The 23819-nt window shown below is 42.4% G+C and overlaps 7 protein-coding genes across 7 annotated transcripts in view; 4 read left to right on the top strand and 3 right to left on the bottom strand.

Annotated features, from left to right (window-relative positions):
* Positions 1-2: 2 nt before the first annotated feature.
* On the top strand, positions 3-7669 carry LOC134180556 (BTB/POZ domain-containing protein KCTD3-like). The gene is made up of 15 exons (XM_062647733.1): positions 3-120; positions 184-283; positions 356-429; positions 495-553; positions 1664-1747; positions 1803-1920; positions 1978-2159; positions 2734-2849; positions 2904-2991; positions 3046-3162; positions 6202-6372; positions 6427-6579; positions 6644-6740; positions 6805-6937; positions 7095-7669. The coding sequence occupies exons 1-15, from the start codon at positions 83-85 to the stop codon at positions 7638-7640; spliced, it is 2076 nt and encodes a 691-aa protein (XP_062503717.1). The 5' UTR covers positions 3-82; the 3' UTR covers positions 7641-7669.
* Positions 7670-7858: 189 nt separating this feature from the next.
* LOC134180555 (diacylglycerol lipase-alpha-like) lies at positions 7859-13639 on the top strand. Its single transcript, XM_062647732.1, has 13 exons — positions 7859-7981; positions 9580-10348; positions 10410-10472; positions 11040-11173; positions 11243-11372; positions 11436-11519; positions 11592-11666; positions 11877-11957; positions 12013-12140; positions 12223-12291; positions 12360-12432; positions 12497-12744; positions 12802-13639. The coding sequence occupies exons 1-13, from the start codon at positions 7887-7889 to the stop codon at positions 13388-13390; spliced, it is 2538 nt and encodes an 845-aa protein (XP_062503716.1). The 5' UTR covers positions 7859-7886; the 3' UTR covers positions 13391-13639.
* A 1414-nt stretch (positions 13640-15053) lies between these two features.
* Positions 15054-15814, bottom strand: LOC134180341 (ankyrin repeat and SAM domain-containing protein 3-like). The gene has a single exon (XM_062647477.1). The coding sequence runs from the start codon at positions 15762-15764 to the stop codon at positions 15255-15257; it is 510 nt and encodes a 169-aa protein (XP_062503461.1). The 5' UTR covers positions 15765-15814; the 3' UTR covers positions 15054-15254.
* Positions 15815-17508: 1694 nt separating this feature from the next.
* On the bottom strand, positions 17509-18561 carry LOC134180394 (bifunctional protein GlmU-like). Its single transcript, XM_062647545.1, has 3 exons — positions 18505-18561; positions 18260-18439; positions 17509-17926 (listed from the first exon to the last, which is right to left on the bottom strand). The coding sequence occupies exons 1-3, from the start codon at positions 18538-18540 to the stop codon at positions 17675-17677; spliced, it is 468 nt and encodes a 155-aa protein (XP_062503529.1). The 5' UTR covers positions 18541-18561; the 3' UTR covers positions 17509-17674.
* An 88-nt stretch (positions 18562-18649) lies between these two features.
* Positions 18650-20364, bottom strand: LOC134179937 (uncharacterized). Its single transcript, XM_062646974.1, has 2 exons — positions 19249-20364; positions 18650-19188 (listed from the first exon to the last, which is right to left on the bottom strand). Exons 1-2 carry the CDS (start codon positions 20329-20331, stop codon positions 18793-18795), a joined length of 1479 nt encoding a protein of 492 aa, XP_062502958.1. The 5' UTR covers positions 20332-20364; the 3' UTR covers positions 18650-18792.
* LOC134179936 (uncharacterized) lies at positions 20348-23192 on the top strand. The gene is made up of 4 exons (XM_062646973.1): positions 20348-20592; positions 20737-20925; positions 21006-21097; positions 21159-23192. The coding sequence occupies exons 1-4, from the start codon at positions 20423-20425 to the stop codon at positions 23066-23068; spliced, it is 2361 nt and encodes a 786-aa protein (XP_062502957.1). The 5' UTR covers positions 20348-20422; the 3' UTR covers positions 23069-23192.
* A 19-nt stretch (positions 23193-23211) lies between these two features.
* Positions 23212-23819, top strand: part of LOC134179663 (uncharacterized) — a gene marked incomplete at its 5' end in the record, with an annotated part of 6033 nt that continues 5425 nt past the window's right edge. Inside the window, 2 exons of the mRNA XM_062646599.1 lie at positions 23212-23293; positions 23363-23517. Of these exons, the coding sequence (XP_062502583.1) occupies positions 23212-23293; positions 23363-23517 (237 nt within the window). The remainder of the gene's footprint in view (positions 23294-23362; positions 23518-23819) is intronic.

Raw genomic sequence — 23819 nt, 5'->3', positions numbered from 1 at the left:
CACTTATCCGGGCTATCCGCTATAAACTATAAAACAGCCTGATTCGTTTCTTGGAGGTCAAAGTTACCTCACAGTGTTGTCAATGGATGAGGTGGTCAAGCTGAACGTCGGAGGAGAAAAGTTGGCCTCATTTCGCTCCTAATGGAAACATCGTCGTGAATTCTTGTGTTCTTATCTGTCAAGGTTTGCTACCTCGAAGCAGACACTACGTAGTGTTCCCGACACGTTCTTTACAAGCTTATTCAGCGGCCGAATACCGATACTGAGAGATAGCGACGGCTCGGTTGAAGCACCTGGCAATTGTGCTTTGTGTTTTGTTCTAATTTTGTGTTTGTGTTTGTGTCTGCTGCTGCAGATATTTATTGACCGTGACCCAAAGCTGTTTCACGTTATCCTAAATTTTCTGAGGACAAAAGAGCTCAATATAAGGCTAGAATCTTATTTGTGACAGCAGATATATGATGAGAGGTTATGCCCGAGTGGTCTCTTTACAGAGATGTTGATTGGAGGTTACTGAGGCTTGAGGCTGAATTTTACGGCATCCAACCTCTAGGTATTAATTAATTAAACAAACATGATTGTGTTATGAGATAATGTTGAGTATGAAATGTTGGGTTTGGAAGAGGTTTGGTGGAGTCATTATTTGACTTTTTGCTAGCTTACGTTGCTAGTGAAAGTAGAGTTCATGGTGGTTTACAGTTTATTGATGCTAGAAAGGCTCGATTCAGACAAATTTTAGCTGCGTTTACACAGGGCCCGCTAAACTGTGTCTCTGCCCGACCCTGGCCTGTGATCCGCCCCCCCCCCCCCCCCCCGGCTCTGTTTTCCTTCACACGTCCATAGCCACCATCGACATCTCAGCTAGATGCACAGGGTCTGAAGTGCTAGTCAATCATGTGGTCTGTACGCAGAAGCATACTGACGAAGAGGTGACGGCACTCATGATGAGAACGCGCAAAACCAACTCGATAGCATGACTAAAATTACTTGAAGAGCACGTGAGATGACTTCACGATCTTCGGTCATGATTAACAGTATGCGTGCACTAGTCAATGATGGGCGGAGCTACAGTATATCATGACCGGGGCCTGACCCAGCGTTTGAGAGTGAGCTGTGCCCGTGGGCCCGGAGTCCATCATGGCCTGAATAATTGTCGTGTAAACACACAGTCCCGGGTTTGGCCCAGATCTCATGACGTTGTGTAAATGGGGCTTTTAATATCTGAACCTTTAGGTAAGATAGGGATGTTCAATTTACTGAGAATCAAGTGTTTTGGTTGTAAACTTTTATGACTGGATTACTGGGATTTCAGTGACTGTAGTTGTTTTGTGGTGAGAAAAGTGCAGTCTGTAGTGAAACAACATTCTGTGGTCGATGGGATCTTGATGGTTTTTGATGCTTTTATTGCAATCATTTGAGATGGGGTGCAATATGGTAATTGCACACTCGTAGGTCTATTTAAGTACTTTGTACCATTATGAGAAATAAAGAAATTTATAAGTAACATATCGCTCAGTCTTTATAATTAAATGCAAGTTTTACTGCATCCGTGTGTAACTTAGTGTTACGTTTGAGTTACTGGGACTCAACTAAAAAGTTTAATAGTAATGTTGACTCTGTATGTATCTTTTGTTAACTTGTTTGCTTGCTCTTGTTTGTTTAGTGAAGAGATTGCAGTTGTGCGAAGACCAAGGAAAGTCCTCGTGTGGTGACTTACTGTTTCACGGCTACTTACAGCCTCCTTCAGGTTTTACCTGAACTGTTGCATATTGTTCTGATGAGATATAATGATGTCTTTGTAGACTCAATTTTATTTGGTGACGGGGAACATACGGGGGCAGGTGCAAAGCAAGTTCTTAGCATTGTTGGACATCAAAATTGGCTTGCGGTTGCATACTGTCGCTGTGTCTGTTGCTACAAGTGAGAAAACTCGATATTGTCAATTGTTTTAAATTGTAGTTTATTGTTTCTGTTCAGTGTAAAGGAATTTGTTGGTTGGAAGTTGGCGTTTATATCTCCTCTGCTGGAGGAGGTGCCGGAGAGACTGGCTTTGAACGCGAAAGTTATTGGTAGTAATCGTGTTGACCCAGTGGTAGCTGTGGTAACTGGAGCAAAGATTCGGCTGTGGAGTTGTTTACCCAGTTCTCAAACACAGATCAGTAAGACGAAACATTGATGGCAGTTTAATGTGATGTCGGCCATCTCTTGTTACCTCAATGAACAGAAAGTTAATTAATTAATTAATTAAATGCGATGGCTATGGTTTTTGTTACATTGATCAAACGCATCGGCAATTTACTCTTTCTTGAGATTTGTTATGACCAGATGCAAGCATCGAATGCTACGAATATGTTACTACAAAAGATTTCAAGTTGCACTTGCAGTTTGGGATATTTATGTTTTGATCTATAGCAATTATGAGATGTATGAGCGTACTGTATGCATGTATGTATGTATGTATGTATGTATGTATGTATACAATGATAACTTTCAATGATTGAATTGTTGCAACGAGACTGAAGCAATGAACTGGCAACAGACTTGTATGGGACTACACTAGAGTTGGCATATGATAATGCATATCATAGTTGTATAGGAAAAGATGCATGTTCAGACAGTACATATAGGTTGGACAGTCCACATTTTTGTTGGTGCAGGTTTTATGTTTTATTTTCTCAAGTTTGACTCTATTCAATAGGCAATCATACATAATGTTCTGATGTGTGTGTTTAGCTTCCTTTGATATGGGAATCGTAGTGGACGCACTCTTCTTCATTGGTAGCCAGCTAGTTGCCATCAGCCGAACAGGGAAGGTTGTCGTGTGGCATGCTATGACTCAACACTGGCAGGTATCATTGTAAAGCATAGTTTAAAGAAATGTATACAGTTGGTGGTGTGTATAGGAGCAAAGTTTGAATCCAATCACAAGCTATGACTCTGCTGGCTCGTTTCTTTTGCTCGGTTGTGCAAACGGATGTATTTATTATATCGGTATGTAGTTCAGTACATCTTGGTTGGTTGGCACTGATCGTGTTATCTGTGAAGATATGGAGAAATTTCCACTTCGTTTGAAAGACAATGAACTACTAGTGAATCAACTGTATGAGGATCCTGATAATGAAGCAGTTACGGCTCTCAGTGTTTACCTCACACCCAACATCTGTAAGACTTCGGTATAATTTGTAATTTTTAGCTTTGTTTTTATCAAATGAAATAGCTTGTAGTTTCATCCAAACAAACAAACAGACAGACAAACAGAAACGATTGTATAGCATACATGAAATAGCTCTATTGAAATATTTTACTCTAGTGTATGTAGAGGCGTACCTGGGGCATTTTATGGGTCGGTTCTTTCAGTGCTCTAGTGTACCTTCCAGTCAGTTCAACATGCTCTATTTTAATGAATCTATTTATGAATTACCAGGTCTATTAGAAGACATCGGTAATTTACTAAATATGTTAGTATAAATGTAATATTGATATACACTGCACATTGTGCTCAAGAAGTCTTAAAGTATACTACACCAGGCGAGTAGTTAAAGGGAGTTCGAGGTGAGAACAGACCGAGATCCACTTCAGTTGGATGTCTGCTTGTATGTCTGTATACGATTAATATGCATGTAATATTTGTGCCAGCTGTACAAGCTGTAGCTGCTGAAGTGCTGGCCTGGATCTCATGTTCCAGACTCCAAGACTCCTTTGCGTAATGTGCAGTGCATATCAGTATTACATCTATACTATGCATATATACCAATGTCTTCTAATGGACCCCCAATTAATAAATAGATTTATTAAAGTAAAGCATATTGAACTGACTGGAAGGTACACTAGAGCACTGAAAGAACCGACCCATAGATGCCTCAGGTCCACCTCTGCATACACTACAGTAAAATGTTTTAATAGAGCTAATTCATGTATGCTATACAATTGGCTTTGTTTGTCTGTCCGTTTGTTTGTTTGGATAGAAGCATGTTGCAAAAACTTTCTCTGTTTATGTATTGTTTTTTTTCTATATGAGATGCAGCATCTCCCTTTAGCATCCTTGACTAGAATGTCAGCTCTGCAAGGACGTGCTCTGGAAATGTCAACTAGTAGCTTAATTAAGGCTTTGTTAGATTGGTAGTTTAACATTTAATGAAAAGAAGCATTTGCTAAACAAAGTCTGCTGCAGGTTAGTACTACTGTTATTGAAAACAATTTTTAGCCCGATGGCATTAGCAGTACAAGCAATTTATAGATAGATAATGCTAAAAAGAATTTACCCATGCCATGCTGGCGTGTGTTTTGAAGTGTTGGAGTCGATTGGTAGCGAAGGAAACTGGCAAACTTTGTTTGAATTGCGGAGGAGTCTGTTATTCGGTGATGTCTCTAGGTAGGAATGACGTACAATGTAACATGAATATGCACGATGGTCACCGGAATTCCTACATCGTATAACTTCTCTGACTTCTTTCTTCAAATAGCCGTTCTCATACGTACATAAGTTAATACGTACATAAGTTAATGCAACGTCCGATAAGACGTCTCAACATGCTACAGAATGCCTCGTTAGCTGTGACTGTGAAGTTAGATGCACAAAGATTTAAAAAGGAGGTCACTTTGCAGGTGATAACGATTACCTAAACTCTTGTGATTGTGACTCATGGTCAGATCATTTACAGCACGGAAAGATGATGTCAAAAGAGAAAAACTTAAAGTGCTTTATATAGATATTGTACAGCAGTACCACCATAAAATTTTTATCTCGTCTATTTCTGGTTTGGTTAGTTCTTGTACCATTTTTGGTATTTTGGTGCATGTCTCTGTGTTTCCAAGAACTAATCTAAACTAAGAATAGACAAAGACAGAAAAGTTAATATGATGGTACAGTATGTATGTGAAGCATTTAACTGTACGTCTTTGACATCATCTCTCCTTGTTATTACAACTGACTCCACCAATAGCACACTCACAACATCTTTAGTAACACTTATTATTGGTAAGCGAGTGACCTCTTTCTTAATTAATTAAATAAATTTTTGGCACATCCACGTCAGTCACTGCTAACAAGGCATAAACATTTATGCACAGTCATTCAATTTGTAATTCATTCCAGCTGAATGAGGTCACCAATTAACAAACTTTTCCGCAACCCAAACGTTGTTTGCATTTTTTCTTCATTTACTAAACTACCTCAATATTTCCAACATATGCTTCTCGTCTGATATGGCCCAATTCTGTTACAGCATGATCTAGTTATGGATCCTCTGCTGATGCCCTAGAGCTCAGATTGTTTACAATAACTTGTAGAGCAGGATTTGGTAAGTGAGTGCTCTTTATTGTTAAACCACCAATCTGGGAAAGCATCAACCTATAATGTATTTCCTGACCAACTATGCAAGTTATGCAACCAATTGTCTACACTCTATCATTCGTTGTTTATTCACTACTGTATGCTTGCATTTTAAGTCATAACTAATGGTTACACAGCCTGGTGAGTCAGAGTCTGGTAGTGAGTAACGCTTACTTCCTGCTCTTCAAAAGCTGAAGAAACCTTAGAGAGCTGATATAGTGATGACCTAGAGTGCCTACTAATCAGCACTCACTGGTAACATTTTTCTGTACAGTCTGATATCTGTTGACTACTCCAGTAGTAGGAAGTGAAAAAGACAACAGAGGACAGTATTTATAGCCCTGGAGCTACTAATTGAGAAAGAGGAGGAGCAAAGGAAACAATGATGGATACCGATTTCCTGATTTCACTTTCTATTACAACCTGCATTCTCAACAGATACTTGGAATAATAATTATCTAGTTACAGTTACGGATTAGACCTACTCAAGCAGTACTACTCTACAAGGTTGTCTACACTTGGTTGTGGATATATCAGGAATCCTTGCTCAGATAGTTGGTTGCATGACTAGGATAGTTGGGTGGGTAACACTCTAATCGGTTGGCAGTCAACTGGTGGTGGTAGTTGAGTTCTATTGTTATTGTAGCAAATTGTATCTTCTAGGAAATGACATCACAATAATGGCAGTCACTTGCTATTTAGAAGAACTACAAGAACACCTGTTGCATGCCTTTGTATGGAAGGTCCTAATTCGATGAACCGATGAATGTAGTTTTTCCTTCAGGGTGGGCTGTTCTGATGCCTTTAGATGTAGTTAATCAATAGTGTTTGCTCATTTGTTAAGTTAAGTGTTGGTTTGTCTTTGGCAGGTTCCAGTGGTAATTGGATTGAAATAGCTTATGGGACCAGCGGTGGGTGTGTGCGTATTATCGTTCAACATCCTGAAACTGTTAGACAGGGCCCACAACTCTTCCAGACGTTTACCGTTCATCGCAGTTCAATAGTCAAAGTGAAACTTAGCGAAAAGCACCTCGTTTCTGGTGAGCAAACATGCATGTGTAAATGTGAGTGTCGAAAATGTTTGTTGTCTGTAGTCTGTTCGGAGTTGAACCACGTTCGTTCTTGGTCGATTACTCGTTTTCGTGGTCGTATTTCTACTCAGCCGGGTTCGACGCCGATAGCTTCGTATCAGATCATTGCTCTAGAGGATGCCGACTCTGGATCACAGACGTACAGCAACAACTTAGGTTGCAATTTCCTTCATGCATATTTTGCAACTTTTAGTAATTGCATTACTACTTCTAATTGCAGGCCCGTTTGGTCATGGAGATGAGGAGCAAGTGTTTGTTCAACGTGTAGTGCCTGAGAGTGACAGACTGTATGTTCGTCAGGCATCCAGTGGCCACAGGTTTTGTACCTTGATGTTTGTGTCTTTTGCTGTAGTTGTGTGTGATGGGAGATGGTTTGTGTAGGATTTGTGTTATTCAGTCGGTGGATGGAAGTAATGTTTGCGCTTATTGTGTGCATGAGTGTGACTCGGCTAACCGAATGGGGGCTCGTTCGCGTCAGTTTGTAATTGCTGGTCACTCGAATGGAAGCATTCAGGTATACTGTACTCACACGCTTACCTCACACACACACACACACACACACACACACACACACACACACACACACACACACACACACACACACACACACACACACACACACACACAATCTAATTATACATTGGGATTTGAGACAGCTGTTTGTATTGTAGATGTGGGATCTCAGCACAGCAATGGAACTACACCACAAGAAAGGCGAGGACTATTGCCACACAGGTGGTCCTAATCAAGAAGAACTACTGAAATTGATGTCACATTGTGACTTGAGCATGTCGCGCATCTCGAGCACAGCACCATCGAGAGCTGCTTCCGAACGCTCTCTCGTGACTCTGATGAACTACATGCCTCAAACATACATCAGCAGTCTTCGTCGAACCGAAAGCGTGAACAGCCAGTTGAGCCAAGCTAGTGGGCATTCACCACTGATTGGCAGTGGAACTGGTAGGACGAGGAGGCAGGAGGCAGCTCGACAGGTAGCAGCACGATTCGCAGCTTCTTCATCTCTACAAGAAGGCAGTAGTAGAGCCACAAACAGACGAAGTCTTCCCACTCACTTTGACATGATTGTGAGTACGAGTGCAGTCGAGAGAAGACAAGACGTCGACACAGAAGTAGTCAGGTATGCTCCTCAGACATCAGAGACGTCGCAGAGCAGTACTAATGATGGTGCTGAAGAGACTGAGCAATCAGCAGTGTAACGTGATTATTGGTCACTGAGTTAGTGCATCAGATGAATGTGTATAAATTAGTGCAGTTTTTTCCTAATGGGGTAACTTATTAATTTTGTTGTTGACTGCAACCACTTCCGTTACGAAGAAAATGTTCACTGGAACAGCTTCACAGGTGGGTTGGGAGGTTGACCGGACGTCCGGTTTGTTTTGTTCATATCAAGAGCAGTCGGCGGGTTCTACGTTCAGTTTGCAGCCTTTGAGAGTTTGGGCGAGATGCCTCACATGGTGGCTCTGAATCGACCCTGGTCGGTTGGGTCGGATGATAGCGCAGTGCCGGCTGGCTGCTTTCTTGTCGTGCGACTTGTCTGGTACGTATTCATTGTGTGTGTGTAACAGCCTAACAGCATCTCAATGTGTAATATTAGAGAGACGTTGCGATTGTGCTCATTGCTGCTAATAGTAAGGCCTCGACAGGTGTCGCGCTATAGTGTAATTATCGATCACATGCCAGAGACCGACGTGAAACCTTAGGGTCTTGGGTGGAGACGACGGTGTTAGTAGATTCTCGTCATCGATGCGGTTGATGCGTAGGTACCATTGCCGGTGTGATAAATAGGCAAGTGTACGGTTTGTCATTAGGCCGGAGTTTGTGAGATCTGGATGGATGTGTTCACCCGTCAGTGTAGACTGTAGTAGACTGTACACAGGTGTTAACATGAGATTGCTACTCTACTTTTTTTGTCCACGGTCTCTTTCTGTCAAAGGCATTCATTGTGCTCTTCAAACGGTTCTTGTAATAAAATGTATGCAGAAGTGGGAGCGTTTTGTCTCCCTATGCCCCATTTGCGGTCATATCTCTGTTATCTACCCTTGTTGATGTCAGAGGCAAAAGCTGGCGTGTTTTTTGCTGCAAGTCTCTCTCTCTGGTTAGTGTCATCGTAGTTATGTGATTCATTGAGCGCTTAGTAGGAATTTCTCCTAATACAGTTGGGAAGGTATTGGAAGGTACACCTGTTAGGGAGGTAACACGGTTTAGCTACCAGGAAGCCAAAACTGGTGACAACTACAGTAATTGTACGTGTAATTGATTTTTGCATTGATATGTTTAAGGTAATGTTTGGTGTCATGCAAAAACAGAATTAAATTTAGAAATATCTAATTAATTCATATTCGAGTGACTAATTTTAGTAAGAGAGTGTGTGGTTTTTACAATCCAAATGATCAGATGAAGTGTCTTGTCCAAGTGTGCATTGTGATGACAATCTACATGCAAGCTTCAATAGTCAGCTGGCGTGGCTCAGTTTTAGTTGAGAAACTGAAGTGAAGGAAATGTTCTCAGAGGAAGTGGGTGTATGTTAGTGACAGTTGGTACATTGGTTTTATGATTGGGTAGGTGTACTCTCCATCAGCATCACAACCACAAACTGCATGCATGGCTACTGACTGGTATTGGCTGTTCAAACGTGATGTGGTCACTACTGTAATTGCACCAATTGTACAATTTTTCAAATTACCATTGAACAATAAGTAAAATTTTGACTATACATTAGAAACACAACAAGCAATCTTCTTGGTCATCGTTTTTCAACATAAACATTTAATTATATCCTACACTCCTCACATATTGAAAAGTAATGGCCAGCAGTTTGAGTAATCACACAACAAATCATGCACTTAAATTGTGACTGGGTCAGCATTATTGCAATAAAATACCTTGAGTCTTCAGGATTGCTCTTGATGGGCTAATTTTTTGCGAGGGGATGAAACCCTCTGTGTAATTTATCTTGATAACTTATATTGCTAATGCCTCCCATTCATAATTTAAGTAATATGTAATGTTTTTTCAAAGATATTGAGTGGCAAAAGTTTGTTTATTTTGGCTATTTATATATTTATTGTTAAACCAAGAAGGTCACATGTATAGTGGTGCATGAGAGTATGCTGTTTATTGTGCTTTTGTAACTAGGTTGTTTATTTTCTCTTCTGTTGTGGCAAGACTTGATATACAAAAAGAGTTTTATGTGAGAGAGGACGGGTCATATTTCTGTGAACAAGTTGGCCTACTACAGGCGTACATATCCATGGAGATTGCCATCGTTCTGTTCACAGTAGGAGTGCTCTTAGTGATATTTATATTAAGTTTTCGAGGGTCGATGGTTGAGACGGAAAAGAGACGTAGAATTGTGGCACTGTGGTTGGCTGCTGGTATCCTCACTATTCTTGACGTCATTTGGGCTTTGTTGGGCTCGGTGTGGACGTTTGGCTATGGATTGAAAAAGGACTGTTACGAACACAGCAAACATCAGTATATCGTTCAATTGCTGATTGGAATTGTGGTTTGTCAATGGGTAATGTTGCTGGTCGTTTTTCTTGCTTTATTCTGCATTTACACTCGTGTCGCAAAGCTGTACAAAGAGACCCCCACTTTGAGAAGGAGGCCGTCTCGACGTGCTTCGATGTTTCGACGGGGTCACACAGAGCACGCAAAGATATGGCTTCGACGTTGCCAGTTGTTTTCATGCAACTGTAGTTCTGATGTTTCTGACGGCCGATCGGATGCTTTTACTGAAATAAGCCAGCTGCTGGCTCGTTATTTTGAGGAGTACGATTTGGTGCCATCTGACATTGCTGTGGGTCTCATACTGCTGAGACGAAAGTATCAGGACGATAAACGAAACTTTGAGAAAGGCTTCCAACGTTCTAACTCTGTAGCTTCATTATCCAGTATTGGCAAGGTGAAGAGTCGGTGTCTTGGTAATCGGGTGATGACATGATCACTGATGTTTGTTCTTACAGTCTGCTCTCTCTTGTACATATTCTTGTGACAATATGCCAGTTCTGGCATCATTCTATGAAACGGTTAGCTTTGTGCCCTGTCTATATATACGTGCATGGTGCAAATCTATTGTATACATGTATGTATATATATATATATATATATATATATATATATATATATATATACTTTTTTGTCTACAAAATTTAAATATCTTTAATATCAATAAGTAGACAAAAGGCAAACAGACACCATTCGAGAGTTTACTCTGAACACACACAAACACACACACACACACACACACACACACACACACACACACACACACACACACACACACACACACACACACACACACACACACACACACACTGCTATATAGGTATCCAGATGACAATCAGCACTTACTGTAACATAACATGCACTTTATGAATGTAGTGACTACATTGTGTGTAATAAGTCTGTACCTTACATTCTGCCGTACTTCAGCATCTGAACTAGTTCAAGCAGATTTTTATGGATACAGTCTGTAGTATATATATACTGTATATATATATATATATATATATATATATATATATATATATATATATATATTATTTATTTATACACATGTGTATGTATATATATATATATATACTTAATTGCAGGGAGACAAAAACGATATTCTTTCGCTTCAATACCATTCTCGATTTATGGCTGCAGCATACGGGTGGTCCATGTTTCGTGGTATGAACAGCTGTTTATCATGGCCATGTAAAGCGGCTGCAAATGTCAATTGCGGGTATGTACAGTCGGTGGAGAATAAGATGTCAAGCAAGTTGTAGTGACGGTAGCTTATATTTGTTTGTAGCTGCTGCGGTCACGGTCAGCGCTACGAATGGAACTTCGCCGACACCACATGTCAGTGCCAGCTATCGGCAGTCACCGAGTTGATTTGTGATGACAACGTGGAGGTCGTCTATTCGATTTGGCGTGACGATGTTAGAATGAGTCTTGATGAATTGCATTGCAGCCACAGAGTCAAAGCTGTGTCTTTCTTCCAGGTGTTTGAAATTCCGTTTTATGTTGCTGTTGATCACACCAAACGATCTATTGTGATTGCTCTTCGTGGGAGTAGTTCGTTCAATGTGAGTGTCGGTTGATCCTCGCGAGTGGTGTGTATAGCAATGATGTTTTGTATTGTGTTTGTTTGATGGCAGGATGCACTAACTGATCTCTGTGTCAATGTTGTGGCAGTTGATGTGGACGGAGTAGAAGACGGATATGTGCACAAGGTCGGTGATTTTATCACACTAGGGTACAGTACAACTATCCATTAGTATTAATTAGCAAAGTTGTATCAATCTTGCTTGGGTCTTGCCTTTAATTAATTAATTAAGTTAATTAATTAATTAAGTTAAAGCATGTACATGAATCGGGTGCGACAAGCTTTAGAGAGATTCGTATGAGGTGAAGGTATGGTATATAATGATGGCATTTTGTAGGGTATGTACCATGCTGCTCTGTATGTCCGAGCAACGTTACAGACTGACCAGGTCTTGGATACATGGTTGGACAGATATCCGGTAGCCAATGCATTTGTGGTTACAAGTCACTTTGTGACGGAATGTCTATACGTAGGGATATCAAGTGCTCACGATCGGGCATTCGCTCGGTGCGGGTGTAGCGGCACTGCTTGCATTGCTACTTCGACCAACGTATCCTAGTGTCTTCTGCTTTGCTTATTCGCCGCCCGGGGCATTAATGAGGTACAGCAAAATCTATTGATACGATCGATCTAATAGATTCGTGTTGTCGTTGTCCTTATGTGACCTGTTTGTATGTATACAGTTTAGAGCTGGCTGAGTACAGTGCAGATTTCGTGTTGACGTGTTTTGTTGGTATGGATATCGTGCCTAGGTGCGTTTCCAATGTCGTTCCAGTTTAGTTTGTGTTCTGGTTTTTTGACTGCTTTTTCGATTACACAGAGTAAGCTTCGCTACGGTCGAAGACTTGAAAGTCGAGTTAGTGAAAATGATAGCTGCCAGCAGAGCTCCAAAGGCAATTTATTGATGTGGAGACATTAGGTGTTTTACTAACTAGAGAAACTGTCTGGTGTATTTAGTGGTCCGTGATTGCACGTGCTTGTCCGTTCGCTTGTTGTGGGCTCTACTACTGTTGTTGCTGTTGTCTTTGCTGTCCTGGAGACGAAGTTATAGGTGGAGAGCGATTGGTATCACCAATAACTCAGGAGAACATCACTAAACTCAAGATGCCATTCTATCAGCTACGACATCAAGAAAACAAAAACCAACGAAAACGAATGTACGTCCCTGGCAAAATACTACACATACAACATGATGAGGACATCGAGTGAGTTGATATGAAATCATATCTGTTTTGTATTGTATTCTGGTTACGTTGTTCCAGTGGGTCTCATCGATATAACGCCGTGTGGGCTAGTACGCAAGACTTCCAGAAAATTGTCATTTCGAACAAGATGGTCAGCGATCATATGGTACACAACGTTGTTGAAGCAATCGATCAGGTAGTCTATACTCTTACTGACGAAGTCGAATCAGGCGAGACTAGGATTGATATGGAGGGTGCCGAGAGCTTTGTAGAAACAAACGGATACGATAGGAGTATTCTCAATGGATCTGTTTCGCGATTTGAGGCGGGTTCGCTGTCGAATGCGTCAGACGAAGGTACCCTCAGGCGAGACCAGTTTCTTATAAAGAAAGAACATGAAGGAACGGTGAGGCGAGACCAGGTGTTTATAAAGAAAAAATATATGCCATTGTCGGCAGAGAATGGCACGCTCAGACGAGACGAGCTGTTTATAACAAAACAGCCTGTCCTGTTGTCAGCAGATGAAGTTACTATCGGTCAAGATCGGTTGCTTACAAAGAAGGAATATGTTCCATCGAGTAGAGACGATGGTACGTGTACTCTCGGTCGGGAACAGTCTCCCGTTGAGACAGAATTTGTCGCATTAAGTCACGAAACCAGTGTCTAGCTAATATGGCAATTAATGTTTTTACAACTGTTTCTATCTTTTGGTCAACTCACATCTCGGTTTTCTAATCAACTTAGGATTTCATAGTAAAAAGAGAGATATTACATGGATATACTGACTCTATTAGCATTCTATCACAGGAGTAACGTACTAAACTTGTGTACAGTACGTACATTAGATAGATCTTGCCGTTCTGTATTGAATTTATTTGATATTTTGATTAAAAGTAGTAACGAACGTTGTAAACAAGAGGTTTAGTTCAACTGGGTGCTCATGCAGAGCATATAGTCCTCTGTTGTACTTGCGCATGCGCTTACCATAACTTTCATGTTTGAAAAGCACGTGTTGATTCCAGAAATCTTGAAATTGTGACAGGTGCTGTGATCAGTTTAAGTTTTTATTTTTAGGTGCTTATGATATGATAAGTTTAATTAATAATACGTAAGTAGAGTTTTGAGGGTCGGCCAAGTCTCGCGTGGCCAGACCTTTCGCGTACTTTTATCCGACCTGCGTACACCGGGCTGGCCACGTGGTCAGACGGATTCCAAAGATGATTTGAATGCCATTATCTAAAAGGGACTTCTCAGGCTCTTAGTCGCTTTACGAAATGAACTATGCCGTGCTGTTGTGTAACTTGGCAGCGTTTAAAGTACTAAAACAAACTACTATGACTAGAGAACACGTAATTCATGAGTCGCCGACTAGCATGCGCGAGATAATCGACGGTAACGACTGCGAGAGACTTCAAAGTGGGTCACAGTTTGTTAGCTCAAGTCATATAGCAGACGCTACGTATTGCAACAACAGAGAAATGCTGGGCTTGATTATCAAAACTAAAAGGACCAAAATGCTTTGACCTCTGACATTTGATTCTAGTAATTATACTGTGTAGGCAAATGTTAGTTGTTCTGTCTAAACTATGTTTTTGAATAATAATTAAGATAAACCTAGACAAACAGATGATTTACAATGGGACTGGTCCCAACGGTTATCGCCTTCTCTCTCTTTCAAAGGTTCTGGAGCAGACATGCGCAAGCAAGGATGGAGGGTTTATAATTTGCGTTTGACTGCAATAGTCATTAGTTTGACTGAACGCCGTTTACTGCATGCATGGCTACGTCTAGAGATTCTGGTGTGCAATTGCTCCTGCCATCCAGCGTGTCCTCAGATGTGATGATTAATTAATTAGCCCGAAATATGCAGCCGAGTGCTGACAAATAAGCTGTTGCGGACCAAGGGTATTTTTGTCTATCAAGATGAGGTGGGGTACGTATCTGGTGATGCGGATATCCTTATAATAGAAATGCCTTAGGTATCTGATGGGGGGGGGAAGGATTTGCTGCCATATTAGCTCTAACATCAAGTCTTCTCTGGTGCTGGCAACAGTACGGCTTTTGTAAGCATGTAGCGTGCTGCATGCATGGAGTCAAATTGGCTGTGCAGACTTGGCAGTTACCGAGTTGTACATGCATCAGCTTCTGGTCAGCTTACTGCGCCCTTTTTGTTGTTGCCTTCACTGCACCTGTAGGTTTTGACTGCATCTGTAGGTGTTGACAACTAATGCTTTACTCAAAACGGTTAACCCATGTCAACAACAATGTTAATTAAGTTAATTATACAACGACCATTACAAGGATAGAGATGGAAGTCGAAAGTGCAGCTGGTGTGCATATATTAACTTGTTACTTTTTGAATAAGTCTGATATATCCAATTACACGAGATCGTCAAACTAAAAGATGACGGTTGCGTCAATCATTCATAGTGTTCTGTTACAAAACACCGACTGTTCAGTTAGCTTAATTTAAAAAGTTACGCATGCATACATGCACTTGTCACACTTAACGTTTCCGTTCGAGCGATTGACTACTTGCTCTTCCTGCTCTTCTCGCCGGCTGCACGAAGAGCGTCGATTAGGGCAACGGTATCTTTGTGACCGTGAACGTCAGCCTCCTGTCTGACGTCTCGACCGGTTCGGCTCTGCATCTCTAGGTCAGCTCCAACGTCGACGAGCACCTTCACTAGAAGCCGGAATCCGCATCGTGCAGCCAGATGGCACGCAGTATCGCCTCCAATCGACGGAGTATTGACGAGATGAGACGCCCCGGACTGTAGCAACAGTTCGACTATATCCATGCGACCAATGTTGCTTGCCTCGTGAAGGAGACTCCATCCAGCACAGTCGGTATCATTGACTTCCTCTCCTCGGGATATCAGCTCTCTACACCAATCGACGCGTCCTAGTTTGATTGCCTTCCGAAGAGGTGCCTCGCTGTCTCTACCCGAAGTGTGTAGAGAAGATCCGGTTGTGAGGAGCATCTCGGCAGCCGTGAGTTTGGAATTGCGACAGATGCGGTACTGTTGGTGTGACAACATCGTTCAGACAGCAAACTGCACACTGCTTCCAGAGTGAATGAAACAATAGCCAACACCTTCGCTAACTACAGGCGTTTTCATTCCCAAATCGATGTAATGATAACATATTTGTTGACAGCTACAGGGACGACCAATCGAATTGTGTCGTGTAGTCGGTCACGTGCAGCAATAAACTTTCCTTTCGAACTTGTATTACAACTTCCTGTCGCCTAGTCATGTCTAGACACTAAAATATTTTAGAGGCACACGCATGCACCCGTTTGGTCCGCAAGAGCTTGCGTAGACAGACCCAAACTTGTGCAAATTTGCAAAAATGTATGGTAAAGTACCTAGACAACGGTGCAGCTTTCACTATCGTACACGTGATAATAAGTCGAAATACTCTTGATATGAGTCAATCTCTGTTCAATGTTAATTTTTTTACAGTGGCATTCGTTTCGTGAGATTTTGGATTAGCTAGACAGCTAGACCAGCTCACGTGTTGTCGGAGTAATTAGCCAATGACACAAACAGATACCGTTGTCACGCCACACTGTTATCATGGTTGATGCAGCTTGCCCAGGCGGGCGAGCAAGACAGAATACTTTTATTATTTGCTGTTCCTCGGTTGTCTCACGGTTACAAGAATATTACAGCTCACTGACACGCAACAATCTCTAGATAGAGAATGTCACACTGGCTGTGCTGGGACTGTCATCCAGTGTAGGGTACCGCAACTGGTAACAGAATAATTATATGAGTATGGAGTGCATAGATCGACTCTAGCGTGCGGTATAAACATAGCTACCTAGCTAGAGTGTCCGTTGATCGAGATAGATTTAGAATGTAGTGTGCTGACACAGTGTCATCCCTTCTAGAAAGGTCAAGCACAGCCGGAGGGAAGAAAGAATTTGTCAAGATTGCAATTGGATTGAGTATACAGACGGCCCCAGCATTGACAGGTAGAGCCCAACCGTGCTATCCTTTCTGTCTCTGGCATACATGTATTATAGTGCAGTCTGCAGGGCAGTGGTCCGACTTTGAGTATCTTTGATCAAATGGATGGAATCAACGATAATATCAATTCCTCAGAAGGTTCAACTAGAACTACAGTAGATCTTGGTCACAAATTAATTGGATTTGATGCCTAGACAAGAGTGCACTGTCTAGGATACAAGGGTTAGTTCTCTTTGACAACAAGTCGCGTACAAAGGTTACTTTAATTAATTAATTAACTCACCCTATAGGCAAACCCCCTGCAGGCTACACTGTACTAACTTCAGAGACATTGTTAGTGATCAATCATGCAATTAAGTTGTAAACCATTTGTCTAGAACGCTTAAGCAGCCGCGTAGAAACCTACAATTGTAGATTTGGTGAGAAGCACGAATTTGTTTAAGAGGGCGTGGCTCTGCACAACAAGGCTCTAGGCTAGATTGCCATTACTTTGCTCTACTAAAATATTTGTTACACGGCCTGCTCAAAATACTACATACATGTATACCTAATTCACCAGCTAGAACGTTGAACCTGCAGACGGGTACGAGCGTGCTGCTATGGTATGTCTATTTGTTGTCTGCAACCAGAGTGTTAGTGTACATGTAGTGTAGTAGTCTCTTCTGTGAAGTAGATTTATGTGTGGATCTAATGCATCTATTAGATTACAGATTGATGTGTGAGTGCACAAACGTGAACAGGCATCAGCATTTGCATGTACTTAAAATTTTTTGGTTTTAATAATTAATAATTAATGTTTATTATTAACATGATTTATTTTTTATTATTTTATTAACTAACACGACTGCATCTAGATAGACAGATGAGGTTTGAGTAATGAAAACAAGGATTACAACGAAAGAAATTCTCTTAGCAGATGATATGTGCCAAAGACCGTTCTTACAATACATCATATTGAGTTAATTGCCACCTGATTAGCTACCATCGTCATCCTTTGTTATGGTTAATTCTTTAAATCCCGTCTGCTCGTCAAATTCTCTCGTGAATCGTAGTGATTCACATTCTCCAATCACCAGTTCGGCCGTAGTAAATACGATCATATCACCAAGTACATGGCCTCCTACCACCTTGCCCTCACAATCACTTAGAGCAACATGCAGATGGCCACCATCATTCAATGTCCCAACCAGAGACACAATTTCATGACAATCATTCAGGTGAATCACCTAGACGAACAAGTTGTATTATACTTGTGAGTAGAGGCCCAAACTTAGTCAGTGTTACAGACTTTCTGGACTTCATAATTTATTTGCTGTATTTTTATTAATTAATATTAATTAATAATATCACATGATAGAGTGTGTCACCATCAATTAATTATTGGTCGATGATTGTGCATATTATGCTACTGTTGTGACTGTTGGAAATCCTGCAGAAATAGTGCATAAGTTAAAGCACACTCTAACTACGCAATTGTACTGTATAACCACCAAAGGCAAGGCAGGCACGCAGACGGCACAAACATCCTGGAATGCAGCAGATGCGACGCATGCGTATACCTCGTTCGTTTGCGTTGCTGTTGCGTGAGCCATTCGTAGGCTTGCTTTCTTCACGCTGCCCACGCACGTCATCACGAACGCGGCTTTCAGCTTCATCGACTCCACGAAACGCCTCAGAGAGCTGACAATTTCTTCACCCGGTTTCAACCTCAAAGCGAAACATCGCACACCGCCGCCACCCTTAACGAATCGCAAACTAATTAATAGAGATGCGCAATGAAGTCTTGGAATTTGTCCCGAGTTACCTGGTTGTGATAGTCACGTGGAAAAGTTTCCGCCATGTCGAAATTGTAGGCCTCGCACTTCCAAACAAGGTGAGGCGCGCGATGTGCAGGTATCCAGGCAAACCGCGGAGTAGCGAGGCAATGAATGCAAACATAAAATCAGCGATCTCGCACACAAAAATTGTACAGTACATTACACATGAACTACAAAGGCCAGAATTATCAATAGAATGTATGTACAACAATCCGTAACGACAGTATATCCACAAAGTTGTATTCTAATTGCAGTTAAATAGAGACGAATTGTGATCAAATCGTACCAAAATTCATCGACTCTAGAAGTTTTCGATTCTCGGGAACCGTCAGCTTAAAATAGGCCTTCGATCGAGAAGGCCAAAACAGCCAAGCCATAGCAGCCAACGACAGAAAATCTGCCGAATGCAAAGTACCAAAAATGACCTTAAACTGATAGAGCACATCAATGTCAGAGAGAGCGCCAACTGCGATCGGCAAATAGATGAACCACAACGTGTAGAACACACCAATGAAACGATACAGAGCCAACTTTGCTTGTACGTTCTCCTGAAGGTAACTTATCCGTAACTCGTACAGAAACCAAATAAGAATAAGACAACGAAGAGCGAGAATGAAACCGCCCGGAATACTCTGATACGCACTCTTTCCGGAGAACTCGTTCAGATGCGTCTACAAGCAAATTGTTCCTACAACATTTGAACGAATCGATCAAACGTGACGATCACTTACCAATGCGTTAACGACAAACAGAGTGATGTACAAGACAACGTAAGTGATCCACAATACAGCCACGTATTTCTTGTGAATCAGAAAGACGGTCGTTATCGTCCACCCCTTCGCGATCAACAACAATAGCAACATGAAGAGACACTGAGTCGCCACCACAAATAAATCACCGATGTGTCGTAAGGCTACAATGCCGACTCCGTTCATCCCGTATATAATATAGTGTACACTCTGAAGAGCCACACCGACTGCTTCGCAGATGAGCGCCGAAGTGTATAATCGTATGAGAGTATGTCCAGGAGCTTTCTTCATGAACACACCATAGAAATGAATCATCAACAAGCCAGCGTACAACACCAAAAACACAAAGCACATTTCTAGGACACCCTGAAGCTCGAACGAAAATTGAAAAGTAAAGAAATTATCGCCTCCATTCGGATTGCCATTCACCAGCCACATATTATACTGCAGACGAATCTCATTGGGCGTCCTATCCCACTGACAGTCCTTCCAGGTGTGATTGGCCGTGGCATTGACTGGGCTGATGCTACAACCAATCAGAACGGCGTACCAGTCCTCCGGGCTACTGATGTTGACTCGGAAAGTAAACTGAGAATTCGCAACGAGCGGCACGACGAGCGGCCACCGCCGCCCAGTCACGTTGTAGCCCGGCTGTGAACGACAAGTGTCGCCCTCCTTGCACGGCACGGAGCGCAGGAAATCCTTCAGTTTGCCTTGAATGCTCTCGTTCGTGCACGTATCGCGTGGCATCAACGCAACCCGCTGTAAAGGCTCGAACATCGCCGAGCAATTGCGAGTACGACCTTGTATGCCTCGATACAGAGCGCTATTACTCTTGTAGTAGGCCCCGTTTACAAACACGAGCGTCGCAGAGTTAACGATAAACGACGCTTCCGGCGTTATGTTCCCGTAAAAGAATCCGGTCTGGTGAGCGTCGAACCCAAAGCGGGCCACCGCTTTCTTGAAACTCAGCGTGCTCCATTTTCCGGTTACGCGCATCGACGTGAGACCATTCAGACGTAACAAAACCAAGAGACACGTCGACACGGCGACACCGGGCAACATGACGAAATAGACCACGCCCACATACGTCCCGACCCGAGGCGTGGAAAGGTCGTGACGCGCTGCTCGTTGGTCGTTGAACCGTACGAATACGATGTTCGCGTCCAGCACGCCGTCGTCGAGCAGCGAGAGTATGTCGCGCGACGTTCACATCGTCGTCGTCGTCACCAGCTCTCTCTCGTTGCTCTGCTGTCTTCTTGTCGTCGCCAGTTACGTCCGGATCCCTCGTCTCCGGCTGCACCCGTCGCAGCTGCTATTCTACAGGTAACTGACGCGACACAATGTGCTACGTTGTAATCCGAATTGCTACACAACCGTGTCCCCAAGGACACGACTGTGTCCCCAAGGGCTAGACGTGTAGCTCCGACTGCTACTTTGTATTATTCACTTGTAGCTACTTGTTGTTAGGACTGCTATGGATCTCGTTCAGGCGATTGTCGGCCTTGTTGTGTCGGCGTTGTGGCTGAGTAATGAGAGACTCGAGTGTAAGGACTGTGTGGCGCCCAGTCTCATCTACCAGGCAGCAATTTTTGGTTCCGGTTGTTGGTATCTCATCATGGCCGTCGACCTTTATCTTGCCATTCGAAACCCATTTAGGTATGTTAGTGTTAGTGTGGAAATGTAGAAATGACGTCATATACACCGATTGATATCTCTCTACTTTCATTTAACTGTAGTTGTCATGCCGACTACACCAGGTACTACCATCTTGCCGCTTGGTCGATGACTGCAGTGACTGTTTGTGTGCTCGGACTCACGCGTAAATACGGTAAACGTTTTCGTACTTTTGATATTTCAGATTTCGCTATTCGCTTGTGATCTCGATGTAGGGTCAGACAGTTATGGTGTCTGCTGGATTAGAGATCACTCGTGCGACACTGTCAATGGAACGAATCATATGGCTAATGGTACCGAAAGCAATTTTTTTATAATTGCAGTCGGGATATATTTTGGTCCATATCTTATCGCCTACCTTGTATCTTTGACGATACTCATTTTTGCTCACACCGCTCTTCGTAAAGGCCTCCCAAACAGCGACGAGATCCGAAAGAGAGTTCTAAAGCATAGCTTTATGTACGTGTTCATTTATGCTCTGCAGTGGACCATCTACGCTGGTCTGTGGTTTGCACAAGGTATCATATTTCTTCACAGCAACGAAGAAAACCATTTCAGCATGAAACGATTTTGGCTGGCAATCATTGCCGCCGGCGTGTTTGGGCTAAACGGAGTGTTGGACTCTTTTATTTGGCTGTGGAGCGGTAAGTCGGTTTTTCGATTTGGACACAAGGATAGGAAATCGAAGCACAGTCAACAGTCGAATATTTTATCGGCTCGGGAACAACTGAAGTTACCGCTTATTAGTGACCCCGGGATTATGGCTCGTCAGAAGGTAAACGCGGCTCTCCGTAGGGACGCCATGGTGTGCACAAGTTTGGCGATACTCGAGTCGGTAAACGTCGGCAACCCGTCTCGCGATCGTTCCAAACGCAATTCGACTGTCAATCAAGATTCCTTGCCTCGGCTCGATTCTCAACGAATATACAAGAAATGGATTCGTTCGCCGGACGGGACGCTGTTCGAATTCAAAGACTACGCTCCGGAAATGTTTGCTCAGCTGCGACTCTTTCAGTCTGTTGAAGCAGATTCGTATTCGACTGCGTTTCGAAACATAACGAAGCACGATAGCGAGCAGGAATTGTTGGAGAAGTTTAGTGACGGCAAGAGCGGTAGCTTTTTCTATTTCTCACTCGATTACCGTTTTATTGTCAAAACCGTGACGAAAGCCGAGCTTCACTTTTTGCAACAGATTCTTTCTCACTACTACCAACACATCAAGAATAATCCCGATTCTTTGTTGACTCGTATATATGGATTGCATCGTATTCGATTGGCGGCTCATCAAAAGTATCTCTCTCTGGTCGTGATGGGTAACATGCTTCCACATCCGACGGCCTGCCAGGTGCACGAAAAGTACGACTTGAAGGGTTCGAGTGTCGGGAGGCGAGTGTTGAAACGGAACGAGGCTGTCAATGGTCTCGACTTATCTAAGAAGACATTGAAAGATTGTGATTTAGTTCGTAAAATAGTGATCGGGGAATCGAACAAGACGAAGCTTATGGAGCAGATACGACTAGACGTCGAGTTTTTGGCGAGCGTCGGCGTCATGGACTACAGTCTGTTGTTGGGAATACACTTTTGTGGAGAGAGCGAGACCAAAGCGTTGACGTCAGTTCGGGAAAACGTATCGGCGTCGCCGGACAGTGGACTCACTGGTTCGTCTAGCGGACATGAATCGTCTGAAAACAGCTTGTTCGACTCTGAGGCCGTTCGTTGCAACTCGGTCTTAGTCAACAGTAGCATGGAACAAGAAGTACGAGAGAAATATCGTCCGGCACACTTGAAGAGAGGACTAAGAAGGCCGACAAATTCCACACCGAGAGCGGTAACAAAGCGTACTATCGATACTCCGACGAATTTTCTGATGGCGTCAGAGAGGAGATACATGCCGTGGTTTCGTACGGATGTGGGAGGTCTGAAGGGGTGGGACTCGCACAACCCGGAACGCCGATGTGTCTACTTTGTGGGAATCATCGACATTCTGCAACGCTACAACTGGTCGAAGAAAGCGGAGAGATTCTGGAAGACTAAGGTATTGTGTAAAGACGGCGACAAGATCTCGGCTACGAATGTACTTCATTACTCTCACAGATTTCTCGAGATCGGCAGACATTTTAAGTGATTTTGTTATCTCGTTGAAATGTCCGACTGACCAGTTGTTTTGCTAAGTAATCTATATTGGTTTGTATTTGCAGAATTTTGTTGTTGTTATTAAAAGTTAACGAATGCCACAGGCACTAACTTAACCTGTACACTCTAAAGTGTAGTGCACCACCTCAACTGTGTACCGAACTCCGAGGCTTTAACGCGCGTTACCGCCACAAAATCAATGATTTTGAAGTCTATGGTGAGTCGTTCGTGATACGTGTGTGCTGTCGTATATATATAATATAATAAAAAGTCTTTTAGTTTATAGGGTATAGTAAAATTGTCGTAAGTTTTGTCGTTAGGCGCTTGTCGAGTCTTCCTCATAGCGCACGCGCGCCACCGTCTCAGGGAAGACGCAAAAGGCAATCGAGAGTTACTCACGACAACGAAAGAAATGCGACCGTTATTAGACGGGTTTCTGCAGTAAGAATGTAATTAGTAGATCCTAGGCTAGAGATAGATAGAGAAAACCTAATTAATAAATAAATAAAATTAATTAATTAGGTAAATTTATTTTACATTTGTATGTTTTACTTTCAAAGAATATACAATGTAAACGTTTAATCAAATAAGACTTTGCATGCACAGTGTTGGGTATTGCATGGAGATGTAGAGATTCAAATTATGCATTCGTATGTATGGATGTCCTTTTTCGTGCACATAGAGCACACAAGCTTTGTCAGGTGGTCGTAGTCATTTGGTACCAATTAATAATACAAAAAAAT

This window comes from Corticium candelabrum, chromosome 5, assembly GCF_963422355.1.
Source record: "Corticium candelabrum chromosome 5, ooCorCand1.1, whole genome shotgun sequence".
Classification (NCBI taxonomy): domain Eukaryota; kingdom Metazoa; phylum Porifera; class Homoscleromorpha; order Homosclerophorida; family Plakinidae; genus Corticium; species Corticium candelabrum.
The sequence above is the reverse complement of the archived record's forward strand: the minus strand, read 5'-3'. Positions and strand labels throughout refer to the sequence as shown.

Excerpts from the sequence above, each read along its gene's own strand:
- LOC134180556 (XM_062647733.1), top strand. The coding sequence starts at position 83 with ATGGATGAGGTGGTCAAGCTGAACGTCGGAGGAGAAAA. Across the intron at positions 121-183 it reads CTGAACGTCGGAGGAGAAAA|GTTTGCTACCTCGAAGCAGA; the intron begins GTTGGCCTCATT and ends TTATCTGTCAAG. Across the intron at positions 554-1,663 it reads TTACGGCATCCAACCTCTAG|TGAAGAGATTGCAGTTGTGC; the intron begins GTATTAATTAAT and ends TTGTTTGTTTAG.
- LOC134180341 (XM_062647477.1), bottom strand. The coding sequence starts at position 15,764 with ATGTTGTCACACCAACAGTACCGCATCTGTCGCAATTCCAAACTCACG.
- LOC134180555 (XM_062647732.1), top strand. The coding sequence starts at position 7,887 with ATGCCTCACATGGTGGCTCTGAATCGACCCTGGTCGGTTGGGTCGGAT. Across the intron at positions 11,373-11,435 it reads ATTCGATTTGGCGTGACGAT|GTGTTTGAAATTCCGTTTTA; the intron begins GTTAGAATGAGT and ends TCTTTCTTCCAG. Across the intron at positions 12,433-12,496 it reads CTGCCAGCAGAGCTCCAAAG|TGGTCCGTGATTGCACGTGC; the intron begins GCAATTTATTGA and ends TGGTGTATTTAG.
- LOC134179936 (XM_062646973.1), top strand. The coding sequence starts at position 20,423 with ATGTTCGCGTCCAGCACGCCGTCGTCGAGCAGCGAGAGTATGTCGCGC. Across the intron at positions 20,593-20,736 it reads TCGCAGCTGCTATTCTACAG|GACTGCTATGGATCTCGTTC; the intron begins GTAACTGACGCG and ends ACTTGTTGTTAG. Across the intron at positions 20,926-21,005 it reads GCCATTCGAAACCCATTTAG|TTGTCATGCCGACTACACCA; the intron begins GTATGTTAGTGT and ends ATTTAACTGTAG.
- LOC134180394 (XM_062647545.1), bottom strand. The coding sequence starts at position 18,540 with ATGGCGGAAACTTTTCCACGTGACTATCACAACCAG. Across the intron at positions 18,440-18,504 it reads CACGTGACTATCACAACCAG|GGTGGCGGCGGTGTGCGATG; the intron begins GTAACTCGGGAC and ends CGATTCGTTAAG. Across the intron at positions 17,927-18,259 it reads CAGCAACGCAAACGAACGAG|GTGATTCACCTGAATGATTG; the intron begins GTATACGCATGC and ends TTGTTCGTCTAG.
- LOC134179937 (XM_062646974.1), bottom strand. The coding sequence starts at position 20,331 with ATGTTGCCCGGTGTCGCCGTGTCGACGTGTCTCTTGGTTTTGTTACGT. Across the intron at positions 19,189-19,248 it reads TGTTTGTCGTTAACGCATTG|ACGCATCTGAACGAGTTCTC; the intron begins GTAAGTGATCGT and ends ATTTGCTTGTAG.